At 41.8% G+C, this 18,119-nt stretch overlaps 2 protein-coding genes across 2 annotated transcripts in view; one reads left to right on the top strand and one right to left on the bottom strand.

Moving 5' to 3' along the window:
* Window positions 1-11,564, bottom strand: part of GCH1 (GTP cyclohydrolase 1) — a 48,760-nt gene extending 37,196 nt beyond the window's left edge. The window contains exon 1 of the mRNA XM_032405155.1: window positions 11,091-11,564. Coding sequence (XP_032261046.1) covers window positions 11,091-11,430 — 340 coding nt within the window. The 5' untranslated portion in view covers window positions 11,431-11,564. The remainder of the gene's footprint in view (window positions 1-11,090) is intronic.
* Window positions 11,565-14,923: 3,359 nt separating this feature from the next.
* LOC116632661 (G2/mitotic-specific cyclin-B1-like) lies at window positions 14,924-16,438 on the top strand. The gene is made up of 2 exons (XM_032404599.1): window positions 14,924-15,215; window positions 15,327-16,438. Exons 1-2 carry the CDS (start codon window positions 14,924-14,926, stop codon window positions 16,334-16,336), a joined length of 1,302 nt encoding a protein of 433 aa, XP_032260490.1. The 3' UTR covers window positions 16,337-16,438.
* Window positions 16,439-18,119: the final 1,681 nt, after the last annotated feature.

Genomic DNA, 18,119 nt, shown 5'->3' on the forward strand with positions numbered 1-18,119 from the left:
TCCCTTCCCATATGTTCATTTGTTTTCTTTCTTAAATTCCACATATGAGTGAGATCATGTGGTATCTTTCTCTGACTTATTTCATTTACCATAATACACTCTAGTTCCATCCATGTCATTACAAATGGCAAGGTTTCTTTTTCTGATGGCTGAGTAATATTCCAGTGTGTGTGTGTGTGTGTGTGTGTGTGTACCACATCTTCTTTATCCATCCGTTCATCAGTCAATGGACATTTGGGCTCTCTCCATAGTTTGGCTATTGTTGATAATGTTGCTATAAACATCAGGGTGCATTGCACCCCTTTGAATCTGTATTTTTGTATCCCTTGGGTAAATACCTAGTAAATACAATTGATGGATCGTAGGGTAGTTCTATTTTTAACTTTTTGAGGAAACTCCATACTGTTTTCCAGAGTGGCTGCACCAGCTTGCATTCCCATGAAAAGTGCAAGAGGGGAACCTGTTGCATCCTCGCCAACACCTGTTGTTTCTTGTGTTGTTAATTTTAGCCATTCTGACAGGTATGAGGTGGTATCTCATTGTGGTTTTGATTTGTATTTCCCTGATGATGAGTGATGTTGAGCATTTTTTCATGTGTCTGTTAGCCATCTGGATGTCTTCTTTGGAAAAATGTCTATTTATGTCTTCTGCCCATTTCTTAACTGGGTTATTTTTTGGGTGTTGAGTCTGATAAGTTCTTTATAGATTTTGGATACTAACCCTTTAACAGATATGTCATTTGCAAATATCTTCTCCCATTCTTTTTTTTAAGATTTTATTTATTACTTATTTGTCAGAGAGAGAGAGAGAGAGTGAGCGCACAAGCAGGGGGAGCGGCAGGCAGAGGGAGAAGCAGACTCCCTGCTGAGCAAGAAGCCCGACGTGGGACCCGATCCCAGGACTCTGGGATCATGACCTGAGCCAAAGGCAGATGCTTAACCAACCAAGCCTCCTAGGCATCCCCTCTTCTCCCATTCTGTAGCCTGCCTTTTAGTTTTGTTGATTGTTTCTTTTGCTGTGCAGAAGATTTTTATCTTGATGAAGTCCCAATAGTTCATTTTTGCTTTTGTTTTCCTTGCCTCCTGTGACTCTCAGGCACTCTCCCAGCTTCAAATGTCAGCCTTATGCTGATAATTCACAAATTTAAATCCCTGGCCTTAAACCATCATGCCATCTCTTGGCCTATTTAAGTCACTTCCTTCTCCTTTGTACAAATACAAATCTAACCACCCTCATCTAAAATTCGTTCCAGTTGCTTTTAGTGCATAAGAAGACACCCCAGAATTTAGTGGTCTATAACAATTTTATTATGTCCCTGGATTCTGTGGGTCAGGAATCCAGACAGGGCACAGAGAAGATAACTGGCCCCCATGCCTCAATACCTGGGGCCTCAGTGGAGATAGCTAGTCAGCTGGGGGCCGGAACAACCTGGGGGAATCAACTCACATGTCTATTGTTCAGTGCTAGCTGTTGGGTGGGACCTTAGGTGGAGTCATCAGCCAGAACACCCCCATGTGGTCTCTCCATGTGGCAGAGCTTCCTCACAGCATGGCAGTCTCAGAGTAAGTGGACTTTTTACATGGTGGCTTAGGGCTCCAAAGTGTCCCACAGTTCTTCCTCACCATAAAGAAGGAATAGATTAAGTATCAGGTGCTTTTTACCTACCTTAATTCTTAGAAGAGCCCAGGCAAAGCAGGTATTACCATACCTACCCTTTACAAAAAGGGAAAAATGACAAAGTTAAGAGACATGCCAGTAATTATACAGACAGTTAAAAGAAAAGGTCACATTCAAACTCAGGCTCTTTCTACATGCAATAAAGATCACAATGAAGATCAAGCTCACAAATACATACACCTAACTATTTTTCTCTAATTTTAGGGTAAATGTTTTTCAGTTACCAGATCTTTCTTGTTAGCTAGCCCTTAGGTAACAAGGTATTTCTTTTACTCCTAGATTTGAAACAACTTTGCCAAAATATTTTTGATTTATCTATTTGAAAATACATGCACATATCTCAAAAATCAAAAACTGAAAATAGTGAAAAGTCTTGCTTCTACACTTATCTGCTAGCTGCCCATTTCATATTCCTGATTAACATGTAAGCACTGTGTATCCTCTAACTCTTAATGCCAATATAAACAACAGTTTATTGTCCCCCCCACCCCATTTTTCCTACAAAAATAACTCCTCTGAGTAATTTAGCCATTCTAAGGGCCTAGACATTGAGGTTACTTTCACATTCAAGGCTATAGTGACAAACTTTGAGCATACATATTTCATGTCTCCAAGTATCTATCTAAGATAAGTTCCCAGAGGCAGGATTTTCAAGTAGCATATACAACTTTGTATAGGATAGATGTTGCCAAATTATCCTCCATAATGACAGTTATCTTTTCAACAGTAATATCTGTTTCCCTATCACTTCAATAACAGAATGCAGTATCAAATTTCTGGACTTTTGTCAATCTAACAAGGAAGAAATGTATCTTGGCGGGGCGGGGGGGAGGACTGTGTGCATTTCTCTTACTGGGAGTGAAGTCAAGCACCTTTCCAAGTGTCTAAAAGTCATTTGTATTCCCTGTCCCGTGAACTGTCTGCTTACAGGCCTTCCCAATTTTTCAATTCTGTTTTTGGCCTTTCACATTAATTTCTAGCATCTCTTTTTATATTAGTGTGATTATCCTATCATCTCAAGAGGAGTTGTAAATATTTCTTCCCATTTTATCATTTGACTTCATTCGTGTTGGTATTTCACATGTGAAAATTCATAGTTTTTATGTAGTTAAATTATTTTCTTTTATGGCTTCTAGATTAAGTCACAATGAGGTAGATCTCCACTGCAGAATTAAAGAAACTAACTCATATTTTTAAGCTTTATTTTAAATACTTTTAAACTTACTAAATAGTTGCAAAGATAGCCTAAGGTATTCTTTTATACCTTCTTTATAGAAATCCAGTCAATAAATTCAAAAGGAATTAAAGAACCAAACATCATTATTTTGCAACTTATAATTACTGGATCTAGACAATCATCAATGGCTATTAAAAGTAGTAGGTGAAAGACTGGTGGGGAACTTTATAATGGATAAATCAGGCTGATAACACCTAACGCTGATCAATTTTAACATCACAAAAAGACAACTTGATATTTAGCTGCCTCCTCATAGAAGCACATGCCACCATTTATAAATTATTCTTGACTAAGTTTAAGAGTTATTTTTGGGGTGGGACAGGGAGGCACACCTCTAAATCTACTAGTATATAAGCAATACAGGAGCTAAAGGAACATGTTAAACTGAGAAAACAATGAGCAAAACCCAGAATGTGGGAAATTCTATAGGACAAATGACCCTGTTTCTTCAACAAATTCTTAGGGGATAAAAAGGAATAGCAAACTGTAACAAATTAAAAGAAACTTAAGGACATTAATCAAATATAATGTGTGAATATTATTTGAATCCTTATTCAAAGAAACCAATTTGTAAAGAGACACCTGTGGAAAAATCAGAGAAATGTAAACACTGGATAGATATTTGGAAGTAAGGAATTACTGTTAATTTCAAGCATAATATTTTTTAGGTCTTTTTCTTTTAGATATAGTGAAGTATTTATCAATGAAATGACATATTTGGGATTTGCTTTAAAACAATTCAGTGAGGGAAGGTGAGACAGAAGGGATGAAACAAGCTAGACCTATGTTTATGTTAATAGTTGAGGTTAGCTAATAGGCACATAGCAGCTCATTATACTATGCTGTGTACATTTGAACATTTCTATGATAGTTTAAAAACTGATTGCAATCCTGACAGATTTTCTAGAGATTTTTCCCCATGATAATTTTTTGTGCCAGGGAAACAGGCCAGTCACTTTAATTGATACCTTGAAATAATATGTTGACTGACTATAGAAGCTATCTCAAACAGGTGAATTTCGGCAGATGCAGGACTCTGACTTTACAAACATGTCTAAAGGATGACCTCTGGCCTAAAACTATTCAGGAGATCCAGCTGGAATAACTTGTGGCTTTTTTTCCCTAAAGACAAGTCTTCTGAATTTTTCTTTAGTGTGTAAAACAACTAGCGTTTATTGAGCACCTATACACAGAGGATTGTGGTAGAAGAAAGATAAGTTAGGAAGTTTTTGTCTTTATGAAATTAATTCAAACATGTGCTGGGAAGTTTGCTAGGGATGCAACGAGGAGTACAAACAGTCCATCTTCTCTAAAAGGGTCTAAAAAACTGCTATTGAGGCTTATAATCGGACAAAATTCCAGTGAGTAAATGTCCTCTCAGCCTTCAGTATAACAAATTTACCTCAGTTCAGACAATCTTTGATTAACTGAATCCAAATCATCCCCAGATCTAATTGCCATAGATTCAGTAGAGAATATAGAACCATGGGGAATATATTCATTTATATAAACTGGAATTAAGAATGGTTCATATAATCCAGGATTCATAATCTAGGATTCATCAAAGATTAGATAGTTGCCCTCTCCTGGCAAATTTTAATACTGCAGTCTGACTCAACCTAATACTGGACTCAAATTACAGGAGTATACTGCAAATGAGTCAGTGGGGGAAACCCAGCCATGGAAGAGTTTCAAGAGCCGAACAAAGAAAACAGCAGAGAAAATACAAAAAAAGGGAGAGAAGGAGGAGGGAATTTAAATAAATCAGTACCGTATTATGATTAAAATGAAACAGAATGTCGGAGAATATGACTCTCATTCTCTATCATCCTCCCAACACTGCTATTTTCAAGATATGATCTTGGGCAGGTCCTCTCTGTGCCTCAGTTTTCTTATCTGTAAAATGGGAATAACATCACCTCCCCTCTAGGGCTATTGCGAGGGCAACCGAGGCGCTATATGTAAAGAACTCAGAATACTGTTCAGCACCTAGTAAGTCATCGGTGGTGTCTGTTGCTACTCACATGTCAGCTCAGGCATCCACGCTCCTATCTCCCAGCACAGATAAATTCCTTTGCTAAGTGCTCTCATTGAGCTGTGTCCATTTTATCCTTAACATGTCTCAATCTGTAATCACACACTCACTCATGTGATTCTGATGAATATATGTCTTTGTCCAAAAGACTGTAAACTCCATAAGGGCAGAAAACATATCTGGTTTTACTCATCCTGTGTTCCCAGCATTTGGTGTAAGGCCTGGCATTCAATAAATGTGTTACATGAAACTGTAAATTTGCCAGTCAGTCTTATGAAGAATAGTATTTAGCACTGGCATAGGTATAGGTTGAATCGTATTCCTTCCCCAGAAAGATACGTCGAAGCCCAAAACCCCAGTACCTCAGAATGTGACTCAGAATGTGAAACTGAGTAATGGCAGATGTAATTAACTAAAGGAAGATGGGACATAGTGGAGTACAATAGACTCAGTCCTATGTGACTGGTGTCTTTAAAAGAGGAAAATCTGAACACCAACAAGAGTCAGATTGGAAATAATGCAGGCAAATGAACACTGAGGATTGATAGCTACCACCAGATGCTGGGAAGAGGCAAAAAAGGTCTCCCCACTACAATTTTCAGAGGGAGTATGGTTCCACCCACACCTTGATTTTCGACTTCTAGTCTCTAGAACTGTGAGACAATAGGTATCTGTTGTTTAAACAGCCTAGTTTGTGGTACTTTATATCAGCTCAATGAAACTAAAACAAATACCAACCTGATGGCTTTGTCTGGTATTTCAAAGTTATGTGTAGTGAATTTTTTTCTCCCAGGCCAGAAAAATTGTTTATAGATAATATATTTTTAAAAGAAAACCTTAGGGGGCCCCTGGGTGGTTCAGTCAGTTAAGTGTCTGACTCTTGGTTTCTGCTCAGGTCAAGATCTCAAGGGCATGAGATCAAGCCCCAAGATGGGCTCTGCACTCAGCGAGGAGTCTGCTTCAGATTCTCTCCCTCTGCCCCACTCCCACTCACTCACTCTCTCTCCCTCCCAAATAAATAAATCTTTAAAAAAATAATTTAAAAAATAAAAGAAACCATTAAGACAAGTTTTTCTCCTCCATTCTCAATGACTTCTTAACAGCTTTAATCAACTTTGACTACTCCCAAATTCCAGTCATATATTTCAACAGCCTCATTATTTTTCTTCTTTATTCATAGTACTCTTTCTAGCAATAAACAGAACTAAGTCCTACAAAAGTATTTATTAGCAAAATAAATTAAAACAAAATTAGAGAATCAATATTTAAATGAACTACACACATCCAAAAATAGCACCTCTCAATGATGAGATTAACTTTTTTTAATATACTTTAAAACTTGGGACATAAACTCACATTTCACACACAATATGGGAGGGAGAGTAAACAATTTGATTCTTGTCCCCATTCATACCTTATAAATTGTTATAATTTTTAGTTCATCATTGGTCTGATTTGGTAAATCACAAAGATTTGTGATTCAAAAAGAAAAAAAAAAACCTTTGTGAGTACTAGAACATTTCAGCATGAAGTAGCTAAGACTCATTTTTGATTAAACAAAGTCTCTGATTGCCTTGTGTTATCTTTCTTTCTTTCTTTTTTTTGAGAGAAAGTGCCTGCATGGTGGAGGCTGGGGGGCCCAGAGGGAGAGAGCATCTTAAGCAGGCTCCACACCAAGTGCAGAGCTCCACACAGGTGATCTCCTAACCCTGAGATCATGACCTGAGCCGAAATCAAGAGTCGACGCTTAACCAACAGAGCCACCCAGGTGCCCTGCCTTGTGTTATCTCTAAAGGATAGATATCATTTTTTTTAAAGATTTTATTTATTTATTTGATATAGAGAGAGGGAAACTGAGAGGGAGAAGCAGATTCCCTGTTGAGTGGAGAGCCCCACACCAGGCTCGATCCCAGGACCCTGAGATCATGACCCGAGCCAAAGGTAGACAACCGACTGAGCCACCCAGGCGCCCAGGATAGATATCATCTGGCAGTGAAAACTATTGAGGCAGGGACAAGACTCCTCAACCCTGGTGGGAAGATAGTCAAGAAGTCTATCACCTGTGGTACCATCTCCTCATGCTGCATTATATACATGCTCATGTGTTTCCTAAAATTTGGGACATTGTCAACTGATTTATGAAAACTGTTTTGGCATCCTGGATAAGACAAGCTAAAACCTACTCTAATTAGAAATATGACAGAAGAGTCAAGACTCTTGTGTGTTCCCATAAACTCATAAAAAGGACAATTGACAAAACAAGGTATATGCACATAACCTTTGGTAGATAATGCTAATTAAGAGGTTATTCCCATTTACACCCAGGAAGGGACAGGGAATGGGAAGGGTCAGACACAGGGACAAGGAGACCAAGAACCTCAAAGAATAGTAGACCCTCCAATTTAATTAAAGTTCTGAATAAAATATTGGAAATACAGGAAAGATTCCCTATTTAGAAAGGAGACCTCATTGGAGTGCCTGGGTGGCTCGGTCAGTTAAGCATCCAACTCTTGATTTTGGCTCAGGTCATGAGTTCAGGGTCCTGAGATCAAGTCCTACGTTGGGCTCCGCACTCAGCGTGGAGTCTGCTTCTCTCCTTCTCCCTCCGCCCCTCTCCACCCACCTCTCTAAAATCAATCAATCAATCAATCTTAAAAAAAAAAAAGGAGACCTCATCAAGGTAAAACTTAGAATATATAAGAAAACTACGATGTAGTTAAATGGAAATGGGACAGCAACAGAAAGATGAGTTGGTCCAAGAATCATGATGTGATGCCAGATTCAAAGGAGAGCCAGTTCCTGGGAGAGGGCACAGTGTCTCTTTCAGCATCCCCTCCCAACCCAGTGGTGAACAGTGACCAGGAGACTGCACAACCCTGACATAGCCCCATCACTGGTGATCATAGATGTACCCATGGTAAGGTACACACTGGAAAACAGACGAAAGATACACTAAGCAAGGGTCATGGAGAGAAGGGGCAGTACAGGGAGAAATGACAAATTCCCCAGAATGCCAGAAGTTAGCATCAATCCACTCAGGAGGAAGTAACAAGAAATTATTTGAAGAACGTAAAACACCAAGTTATTTTCTATTTTACAGCACTGAAGTCAATACCATTAACCAGGAATTACTACACAGAGATATGAAAGATACAGAGTATCTTGTTTACATGTATAGAAAAGTGAGAGTTTCAAAGAAGTTTGTTTCTTTCCAAAACAATTTATAGTGGTCACTGACTTATGCTCTCTAAAGAAATAAAAATTAGGGATTGTGCAGGATTGTTTTCTTTATTATTCTCTGCCATATTTTCTACAGATTTTTTTTTTTTTTTTTTTAAAGATTTTATTTATTTATTTGAGAGAGAGAGTGAGAGAGAGAGAGAGCACAAGAGGGGGGAGCGGGAGAGGGAGAAGCAGACTCCCTGCTGAGCAGGGAGCCCGATGCGGGACTCGATCCCGGGACTCCAGGATCATGACCTGAGCCGAAGGCAGTCGCTTAACCAACTGAGCCACCCAGGCACCCTTTTCTACAGATTTTAAATATCCCTCCTTCTCTCTCCCACCCAGGCTGGGCCAAGGTCTAGAACACCACCATTTGAGGTTTATTCCTTTAAATTCAGCACCATCCTTGTTGTCCTCTCCTCTCTGTCTTCTAACTGTGTGCCTCTAAGAAATAGGTATTAAGTCCTTAAGCATGAGCCCCTAGCTAGAGGCTTTCAAACTTTTGACCACAAGCCACAGTGAAGAAATATATTTACTTCTAGAGCCAGTACACACCAAAAAAACATACCTATAAAACCTACACAGAAGCTCCTCACAACTTGTACCCTTACTACATATGATAAACTGACCTTCTCCATTCTACTCCACCTTTTTTTTTTTTTTTTTTTTTTTAATGCTACTAACCCAGCTGTTAGGTCATAGCTCACAGTTTCAAATACTTAGAGATAAGATACACTGACACATCAAAAGAACAACATAAGAAAGTAGGTAAGAGTTCTGCATTCAGGCTGTCTGAATTCAAACACCAGCCCTACCACTTGAAGCTGTCAACCTCTCTGCCTCAGTTTCCTTGTCATGGGAATAAAAGAACAGTGTCTATCTCAAAACGAAGGATTAACCAAGACCATTCACATAAAGCAATTAAAGCATAAAAAGTATTCAGTTAATGGCTAGTAATAATTCTTTAATGGCCTGTGGATTTTATTGTGGTAAAATATACATAAAATTCATCATTTAAAAAAATTCATTTTAACTATTTTGAGGTGTACAATTCTGTGGCATTTAGTACATTCGCAATGTTGTGCAGCCACCACCACCACCACTCTCTAGTTCCAGAACATTTTCATTACCCCAAAAGGAAACCCATTAAGCAGCCACTCCCCATTCTATCCTCTCCCCCAGGCTCTGACAACCTCTAATCTGCTTTCTACCCGTAGGTCCACGGACTTTTGAAGTAATAAATTAACATTTGTAAAACCATTTTCTAGTGTAGACTGAAGTGTTCTTTGGATTCATTAGCCCTATGGCTCACAAGACATACTTCTGCTCACCATTTGTTTAAATAAACCTTGTGAGTCACTTAAGGTAATTTTGTGACCTGTCTGGGAGTCAGAAATCCCCCTCTCCTGTGAATTTGGCAAGATTCCCAAAGTCTGACCAATGTTATGAAGAAGACTGCTTTCAGTGTCCACAAGAGGCAGAATGAGTAAGGCCCTAAAAGATGTTTCTTCATTACATCGTGGAATGTCACCAAAGGATAGAATATTCACCAAATGAAGACTGCTTATTCTTCAGTCTTTGCATTTTGAAATTCGGCTTTTCAGTCTCTGAACTTTTACCATCAAGAGGTAAAAAAGTGAACTTGGACAAAGAACTAGAACTTTCTATGTAGTATCATTTCCTTTTGGGGCCCCACCCCTCTCACACTGATTTCCCACCCTTCCTTTGTGGTGTGGAAGGCTGGGCAAAAATAACTTTTTTCTTCCCAGGATCTATAAGGGGAGTCGCCAGATACTCCATTAAGAAAGTAACAGGGACAGAGAAGTTACCTTGCAAAGCAACACTGTTCTTCCTTAAGAAACGGTGAAGGCAGAGGTTTCTTAGGCCAAATAACTAAATGTCACCAAGAGGCACAAAAGATTTAAGCTGGAAAACAACGTCCTTGGTTCCAGTTGCAGAAGTCAAAAGCTTTCTTTCTCTTTTTTGTAAAGAACGGCACCATTCACCCAGCAAATAGGCAGCGAAGTCCTCATTTTCCATTCTCCCTCCCCCATCCCCTACAGCTTTCCAGCCTTCTGGGTGAAAGCCTGACCCGCCTCAGGCACGGATAGTACTAGGCAAACCCGGCCTGGAGGTACTCCGATTCGGGGTCCCAGAGCCCAGCGAACTTCCCCAACTCCCAGCGAGTCACCTTATTGCTTTCGAGCTTTTAGAATGGGGACGGGGGCTTCAAACAGCAAACCAGCCAGAGAAACCTCACGCCTCAAACTCTCGGCAAGTCCATGCCCTGAGCTGTGCCAAATCCTGGGAAAGTCCTGAGATGGAGTTAACTTGAAGTGGACAAAAGAGAATTACAACTTTCCAAAGACCCGGGTGCCCTGGCAAGTCAGTGAGCGTGCGGGTCCCCGAGTTTGCCACAAAGAATCACCCCGGCGCTCCAAGCAGACGAAGCCAAAGCTTCACCCCAGACCTACCAAAAAATTAGACCTCAAGAAGGACGACCTAGGAAGCCCTCCTTTCCACAAGCGCCAGGTGATCCTAATCCTGGCAAGTCTGGGTTCGGCACGTGCTTCAAGCATCCGGCCCTGGGAGCTCTGGCGGCAGGAGCTCCGGCCTCCCACCCATCAGGTAGCTCAGTGACCGCGGTCCCCGCAACCCGAGGCTCAAGGAGAGGGCTGCGCGCAGGACCCGGAGGACCCCACAGGGACCGCTGAGCCAGACCTCGGGCGCAAGGCCCTCGCCTGGCGGGACAGCGCGGCCAGGGCCGAAGGCGGGGTTCGGAAGGTGACAGCACTCTGTCCTCTGCCAAGAGTGAGGCAACTCCGGAAACTTCCCGGAGCCGGGGCGCGCCTCCCGCGGCCACCTACTCCGTGTCCCGCAAGCCGGAGCCGCCGGCGCCCACCCGGCGGGCGCACTGACCTGAGATGGTCTCCTGGTAGCCCTTGGTGAAGAACTGCATGGCTGTGGCCGCCCTCCACGGCGTCTTGAGCAGTCCCTGCCGCTGGGGGTCCTCGCCTAGCGAGCGCAGGATAGACGAGTAGGCGGCCGCCAGGTTGGGGAGGTTCAGCTCATTATCCTCCTCGCTGCGGGGCCTTTCGCCCTTCCAGCCGTCCGCCGGCTGGACGGTCTTGGTCTCCGGCCGCGGCGGCTTCTCGGCCAGCCCGCTCGGTCCGGGTCGCGGCGGCTCCCCCTCGGGGAACCCATTACTGCACCTGGCGCCCCGCGGCTTCGCCGGCGCCCGCACCGGACCTTTCTCCATGGACCCGCCTCTGCCGCTCCGGAGGGACTCTGGGACGCTTCGAGGACTGCAACTAAAGTGCGCCGGCGGCCGCAGGCAATAGGCTGTGGCCAGGATCACCTGAGGAAAGTAGGCGACCGGCCAGTGACACCCTCCCAGCCAGAGACAGTGGAAGCCTGGAGAGCTCGGCAGTGCCTCCTTTTTATCTGCTGGCGGCTCGGCCGGCGCCGCGGGGCGTTCCCATTGGCCGGAGCCTCCGCGCGTCATGGCGCTCGCCCCGCCCCCTCGACTGTCCTCCGCGGGGCTCCTGAGAGGGGGCGGCCCCGAGGGAGGGGCGCGAGGCGGGGGATCGACACCGCGAACTCCGGAAAGGCCGCCCCCGGGGGCGGTGAAGCTGACCCGCTGGGGACTCCTCCGGCGCCAGCCGGGAAGAGGGGGTTGGACCACTTGGGTTGTTGCAGTGTGAACCGAATCCAAAAGGAGGCAGGCGTCGGGTGCTGGAACCTTGGCGTGGGGATGCCTGCCGGGGGCGCACGGTCAGCCCTCTCCTCTTAGGCGAAGAAAACACTGCCTCAGAAGGGCTCTGGTCCCCTCGCTCTGTGAAAGATGACCAAACAGGTGGCCTCGAGGGGAAAAGACTGTGGGTAAGGAGACCAGCTCTTAATGTTTGTAGGGCAAGAGAATAATATGACACAAAACTCGGGTTGGTTAGTTAAAAATTGTCCGACGCTCCTGCCACCAACGAGAACCCTGTCACTCGCGTGAGTCTCTGTATCTAGGTGGATGGTATTTGTGAGGGTCAGAACTTTGACCCTGGAGAAAAATTGATTTACAAGAGAAGAAAAGTTAGGACTTTCATTAAAAACCCATTTGCGCTCTGTGGAAATTTGGTACTGATCGTTTTAGAGTGACGTGCTAAGTAAGCTCCTTTCCCCTGGTGTTGGTACAAATTGTGAAACGTTATTGATCAGCTGGACTCGGAACCAGTGACATCTGCTTTGACTGTTTTCTTTAAGATTAAAAAATGGGCTTTTTAAAAAAATGGGCTTTTTTCCTCACTTGAGGAATTATTTCATAATGCCAACGGTAAGTTTTAAAACACGTATCAAATTAATATATGATTTGCTTCAGAGAGTTTCTAATACTGGCTTTCTGACATATATACAGCTTTTAAAAAGCTTCAAATCAGACAAACCAGGAGAGAAGCCCCTGAAATTATTCTATACTAATACAGTAGCTCAGTCATTATAATTATTAATTAGTATTTATTGGATATCTGCTCCAGGCATAGCCCTGTTCTAAATATCAAGGAAAGAAATATGGAAATTCCTTGGCCTCCTCAGCACCTTTAGTCTAAAATAGAAGAAGTATTCATGCCAATGTGGTTTTTAAAGATAATTATTGAATTTCTATATGCATGAAATACCAAACTACATAAATCAAGAAATATGACCATCCCTTGGGCTCTTTGTCAGTCTGCTAATATTTTTGTAAGGTTTTTCCCCCATCAGCAAGGTCCTGTAACATTTTTTTCCCTGTAACTGCACTGCCCACTGTCCACTGATATTTTCTGGTCAGAGTTATCCACTGGGTCTCAAAATGTGTCAGCATAGATGGAGACAACAGTAAAGAATGGCCTTGTATTTAGCAAATGAAAACAAAGATACCAAGTGAGGTACTTTTAAAAGTGGAAGGATTCAATGGAGACACTTTCAAATAAGATGTTTTCTTAGTGGCAATCTTGTGCCTTCCTTTAAAAGCATTTGTAAACATTAACTAATATCGTATTCTCCAAAGACAATTTCTAATGACATTTTTACCCTAAAAATTAAATTTTCTTATAAACACTGCCACTGAGGCATCAGCATTTTTGTTACCAAATAGTACAAAGTCTCTGGATTTGTTCTATAAAATATTTACTTGTTAAATGGAGGCAGTACCTTTCAGCCAAATGCCCAAAGGTAATACAAGGAAGCTTTATAATCACCATTATATAAACAGTTTAACAGTGAAATGTAGGCTGTTGGCAGGGGTGGTTATAAGTAGAAATGAGAGAAGAAGGAGGAATAAACTAAAATAGGAGGGACATACTCCACAGAATTTATTAGCACAAAATATTTCAACAGTAAAACTATGAGCATTCACAGCTAGAAATTGTAATGACATCTATGTTTCTAACCCAGTAAGGGACCCATTTTCACCTTGGACCCAACCTGGGAGTGGCTTTCTATCAAAAAACCAAGGATTTTTTTTTTTTTAATTCTCCCATTTTTAGGACAGTAGCAGAACAGAGAAGCAGATGAGTGAGATACAGTATCAGAGATTGAATACTGCAGTGCTATAGAAATGTATAGTCACTTACCAAGGGTAACAGGTAAACTAACCTTAGGCATTTGGCAATGGTAACTGGAAAAGAAAAAAGTAAATTTCTTTAAATGCACTTGATGAAGATTTTATATTTGAGATTCAAACTTTAGAGGATATTCTTGACTAAGGTGGAAAGATACACAAGAAAAGTGTCCTTATTCCACTCCTAACTTCCAGAAGAAAAACTGTGAAGTCAATGCAATCCTGAGATGTCTCACTAAATCCCCCAAATGTCAGGGGAAGCAAACTAAATTGAGCCCTTAACTTTCTTCTCCTCTGACTGAGGAGGAATGGAACAACTTTTGGAGAGAAAAATGGAACATTGAGCTGACTCTCTGAGATGGAAAGGAATGAGATCACTCAGCTCTATACTGAGTTGAGGAAGGTGTCCACAGCCCAAAGTTACCTCACAAGGGAAGGGTAGATATACCCCAAATATCACATGTCCCTGGCAGAGGATCTTAAATAACACCTCAAAAGAACTAGCATGTGCTAAAAAGAGGGATACTAATGAAGAGTGCCTTCTACCACAGATGAACACTGTCCCAACCTTCACAGTCCCTTACAGAAGAAAGGATATATCACAGTCACCTCAAGTCCCAAACTGTAGCAGAGTCAGGAAAACAAATGAGGTTCCACAGTAATGGGAACACAAAGAAGTCATCCTCAATAATATCAGGCATGGGTGGAACAGCAAAACGGCACGGCAACCATTGCAAACATACAATAGCCAAACAAAACAGACTAAACAAAGGTGGAAATAATATACCATATTGAAGACACAAAGACAAAGAATGCAGCTGAGTAGGAAATAAAGCTCATGGAACAGAAGAAAATTCCTCAAAAATTTTTTATGCTACAAAACAATAAAAACATGAGTTCAATACGATAAAAAAAAAAAAAAACCAAGAGAATAGAATAATAAAATTGAAAAAGGAGTTACAGATCTAAGGAAATGAATTGAGGACCATCATTATTACGGAATTTGTTAAAAAGAATCATGTATAAAATAGACACTGCAGGGCCCGGCGTGCTGCGGAGGAACGGCTGTTGGTCTGCGGTGGCTTCAGGTCCCCGGCTCGGTGGTGGCTCCCGCGCTCTGCTTCTCCCCACTTCTCTCCAGCAGCTGCCTGGTGAAGACAAAGCCATGGCGCTCCGGGTCACCAGGAACACAAAAGTTAATGTTGAAAATAAGGTGAAGGTCAGTATGGCAGGCGCAAAGCGCGTGCCTCTGGCCACGACTGCGGCCTCCAAACCCGGGCTGAGGCCAAGAACGGCTCTTGGAGACATTGGTAACAAAGTCAGCGAACAACCACAGGCCAAACTGCCTCTGAAAAAGGAAGCAAAAACTTTGGTTCCTGGAAAAGTTATTGCTAAAAAAATACCTAAACCTCTGGAAAAGGCACCCGAGCCTGTGCCTGAGCCTGTGCAGAACCAGAGCCAGATCCTGAGCCAGATCCTGAGCCAGATCCTGAGCCAGATCCTGAGCCAGATCCTGAGCCTGTGCAGAACCAGAGCCAGATCCTGAGCCAGATCCTGAGCCTGTGCAGAACCAGAGCCAGATCCTGAGCCAGATCCTGAGCCCATTAAAGAAGAAGAACTTTGGCCTGAGCCTATTTTGGTTGATACTCCCTCTCCAAGCCCAATGGAAACATCTGGAGGTGCCCCTGCAGAAGAGTATCTGTGTCAGGCATTCTCTGATGTAATTCTTGCAGTGAATGATGTGGATGCAGAAGATGGAGCTGATCCAAACCGTTGCAGTGAACATGTGAAAGATATTTATGCTTATTTGAGACAACTTGAGGAAGAGCAAGCAGTCAGACCAAAATACCTACTGGGTCGTGAAGTCACTGGAAACATGAGAGCCATCCTTATTGACTGGCTAGTACAGGTTCAAATGAAATTCAGGTTACTGCAGGAGACCATGTACATGACTGTTTCCATTATTGATCGGTTCATGCAGAATAATTGTGTGCCCAAGAAGATGCTGCAGCTGGTTGGTGTCACTGCCATGTTTATTGCAAGCAAATATGAAGAAATGTACCCTCCAGAAATTGGTGACTTTGCCTTTGTGACTGACAACACTTACACTAAACACCAAATCAGACAGATGGAAATGAAGATTCTAAGATCTTTAAATTTTGGTTTGGGCCGCCCTCTACCCCTGCATTTCCTTCGGAGAGCATCTAAGATTGGAGAGGTTGATGTTGAGCAACATACTTTGGCCAAATACCTGATGGAACTAACTATGTTGGACTACGATATGGTGCACTTTCCTCCTTCTCAGATTGCAGCAGGAGCTTTTTGCTTAGCACTGAAAATTCTTGATAACGGTGAATGGACACCAACTCTACAGCATTATCTCTCATACACTGAAGAATCCCTTCTAAATGTTATGCAACACCTGGCTAAGAATATAGTCATGGTGAATCGTGGGCTTACAAAGCACATGACTAACAAGAACAAGTATGCCACATCTAAGCATGCTAAGATCAGCACTCTGGCACAGCTAAATTCTGCACTAGTTCAAGATTTAGCCAAGGCTGTGGCAAAGGTGTAACTTGTAAACATGAGTTGGAGTACTATAACTGCAAATAAAATTGGCACCATGTGCCATCTGTACATATTATATGTTACCTTTACTTTTAATAAAGTTTGTGGTCCTTTTCACTTCTTAAAAAAAATAGACACTGCAGAAAATGTAATTACTGACATGAAGAAAGGCAGGTGAATGAATGCAGAAAAGAGAGAAAGATGAAAGCTTTTAGAGAAGACAAAGATGATCCAGCATAAGAATAATTAGGGTTGCAAAGATAGAGAACTCAACAAATGGGAGAGAATGTAGTCAAAGATATAATACAAGCATATTTCTGTACCAGAAAGAAACCCTTATATTTATATGCAATTGATTTTCAACAGGAGTGCCAAGACAATTAAATGGGGTAAGAAGTCTTTTCAACAAATGGTACTAGGGCAAGTGGACATCCTCTTGCATGTAGCAAAAAAAGAACTTGGGGTGGGGGGGTCGGTGAAATGGGCGAAGGGGATTAAGAGGTATAAAATTCCAGTTATAAAATGAATAAACCATGAGGACAAAAAGTATAGCCTAGGGAACGTGGTCAGTAATATTATAATAGCATATGGTGACAAATGTGACTACACTTATTATGGTGAGCTCTGTATGAGGAATAGAATTGTCAATTCACTATGTTATACACCTGCAACTAATATAACATTGTGGATCGCTATCTCACATCATATACAAAAATTAACTCAAAATAAATCAAAGACCTAAACGTAAAAGCAAAATTTATAAAACTCTTAGAAGAAAATATAGGCATCTTCATGTCCTTGGATCAGCCAATTAGATTTCTTAAAAAGACACCCAAAGTGGAAGTAACAAAGGGAAAAGGAAAAGGTAAATTAGACTTCACCAAAATTTAAAACTTTTGTGCTTCAAAGGACACTATCCAAAAAAAGGGAAAATATAACCCACAGAATGGAAGAAAATATTTACAAATCATGCATCTAATAAGGAACTAGTATCTAGAATATATAAAGAACTCTAACAACTCAATAAAAAGACCAGGAACCGATGGGCAATAATTCAATGGACAAAGGATTTGAATGGACATTTTTCCAAAGTATACACCTAGTCAAGAAACACATGAAAAGATGCTCAACACTATTAGCCTTCACGGAAATGCAAATTAGGGTATGAGTGAATACTACCTCACAACCCCTAGGATAGCTCTATTCAAAAAGATGATAACAAGTGTTTCTGAGAACATGAAGAAATAGGAATTCTCATACACTGCTAGTGGGAATATGAAATAGTGCAGCTGCATTAGAAAATGGTCTGTCAATTCCTCAAAAAGTTAAACATAGAATTCCTATATGACCCAGCAATTCCACAGCAAGTAGAAACCTAGGAGTAACAAAAACATGCCTACACAAAACTTGTACATGAATGTTCATAGCACCATTATTCACAATAGCCAAAAAGTGGAAACAACCCAAACGTCCATCAACTGATGAATAGATAAACTAAGTGTGATACTAAGTGTGATATACATGTACACTGGAATATTATTCAACCATAAAAATGAAGTACTGATGTATCCAATAGCATGGATGAACCTTGAAAACATTATACTAGGGCGCCTGGGTGGCTCAGATGGTTAAGCATCTGCCTTCTGCTCAGGTCGTGATCCCAGGGTTCTGGGATCCAGCCCCACGTCGGGGGTGGGGGGGGTGTTCCTGCTCAGAGGGGATCCTGCTTCTCCCTCTCCTTCTCCTGTTCCCCCCGCTTGTGCTCTCTCACTCTGTCAAATAAGTAAATA

Source organism: Phoca vitulina, unplaced genomic scaffold (assembly GCF_004348235.1).
Source record: "Phoca vitulina isolate PV1807 unplaced genomic scaffold, GSC_HSeal_1.0 scaffold7, whole genome shotgun sequence".
Lineage (NCBI taxonomy): Eukaryota > Metazoa > Chordata > Mammalia > Carnivora > Phocidae > Phoca > Phoca vitulina.

What these genes read in the sequence shown, in the direction of transcription:
- LOC116632661 (XM_032404599.1), top strand. Translation starts at nt 14,924, where the DNA reads ATGGCGCTCCGGGTCACCAGGAACACAAAAGTTAATGTTGAAAATAAG. An exon ending in TGAGCCTGTGCAGAACCAGA is followed by an intron (nt 15,216 to 15,326) that starts GCCAGATCCTGA and finishes GAGCCTGTGCAG; the next exon opens with AACCAGAGCCAGATCCTGAG.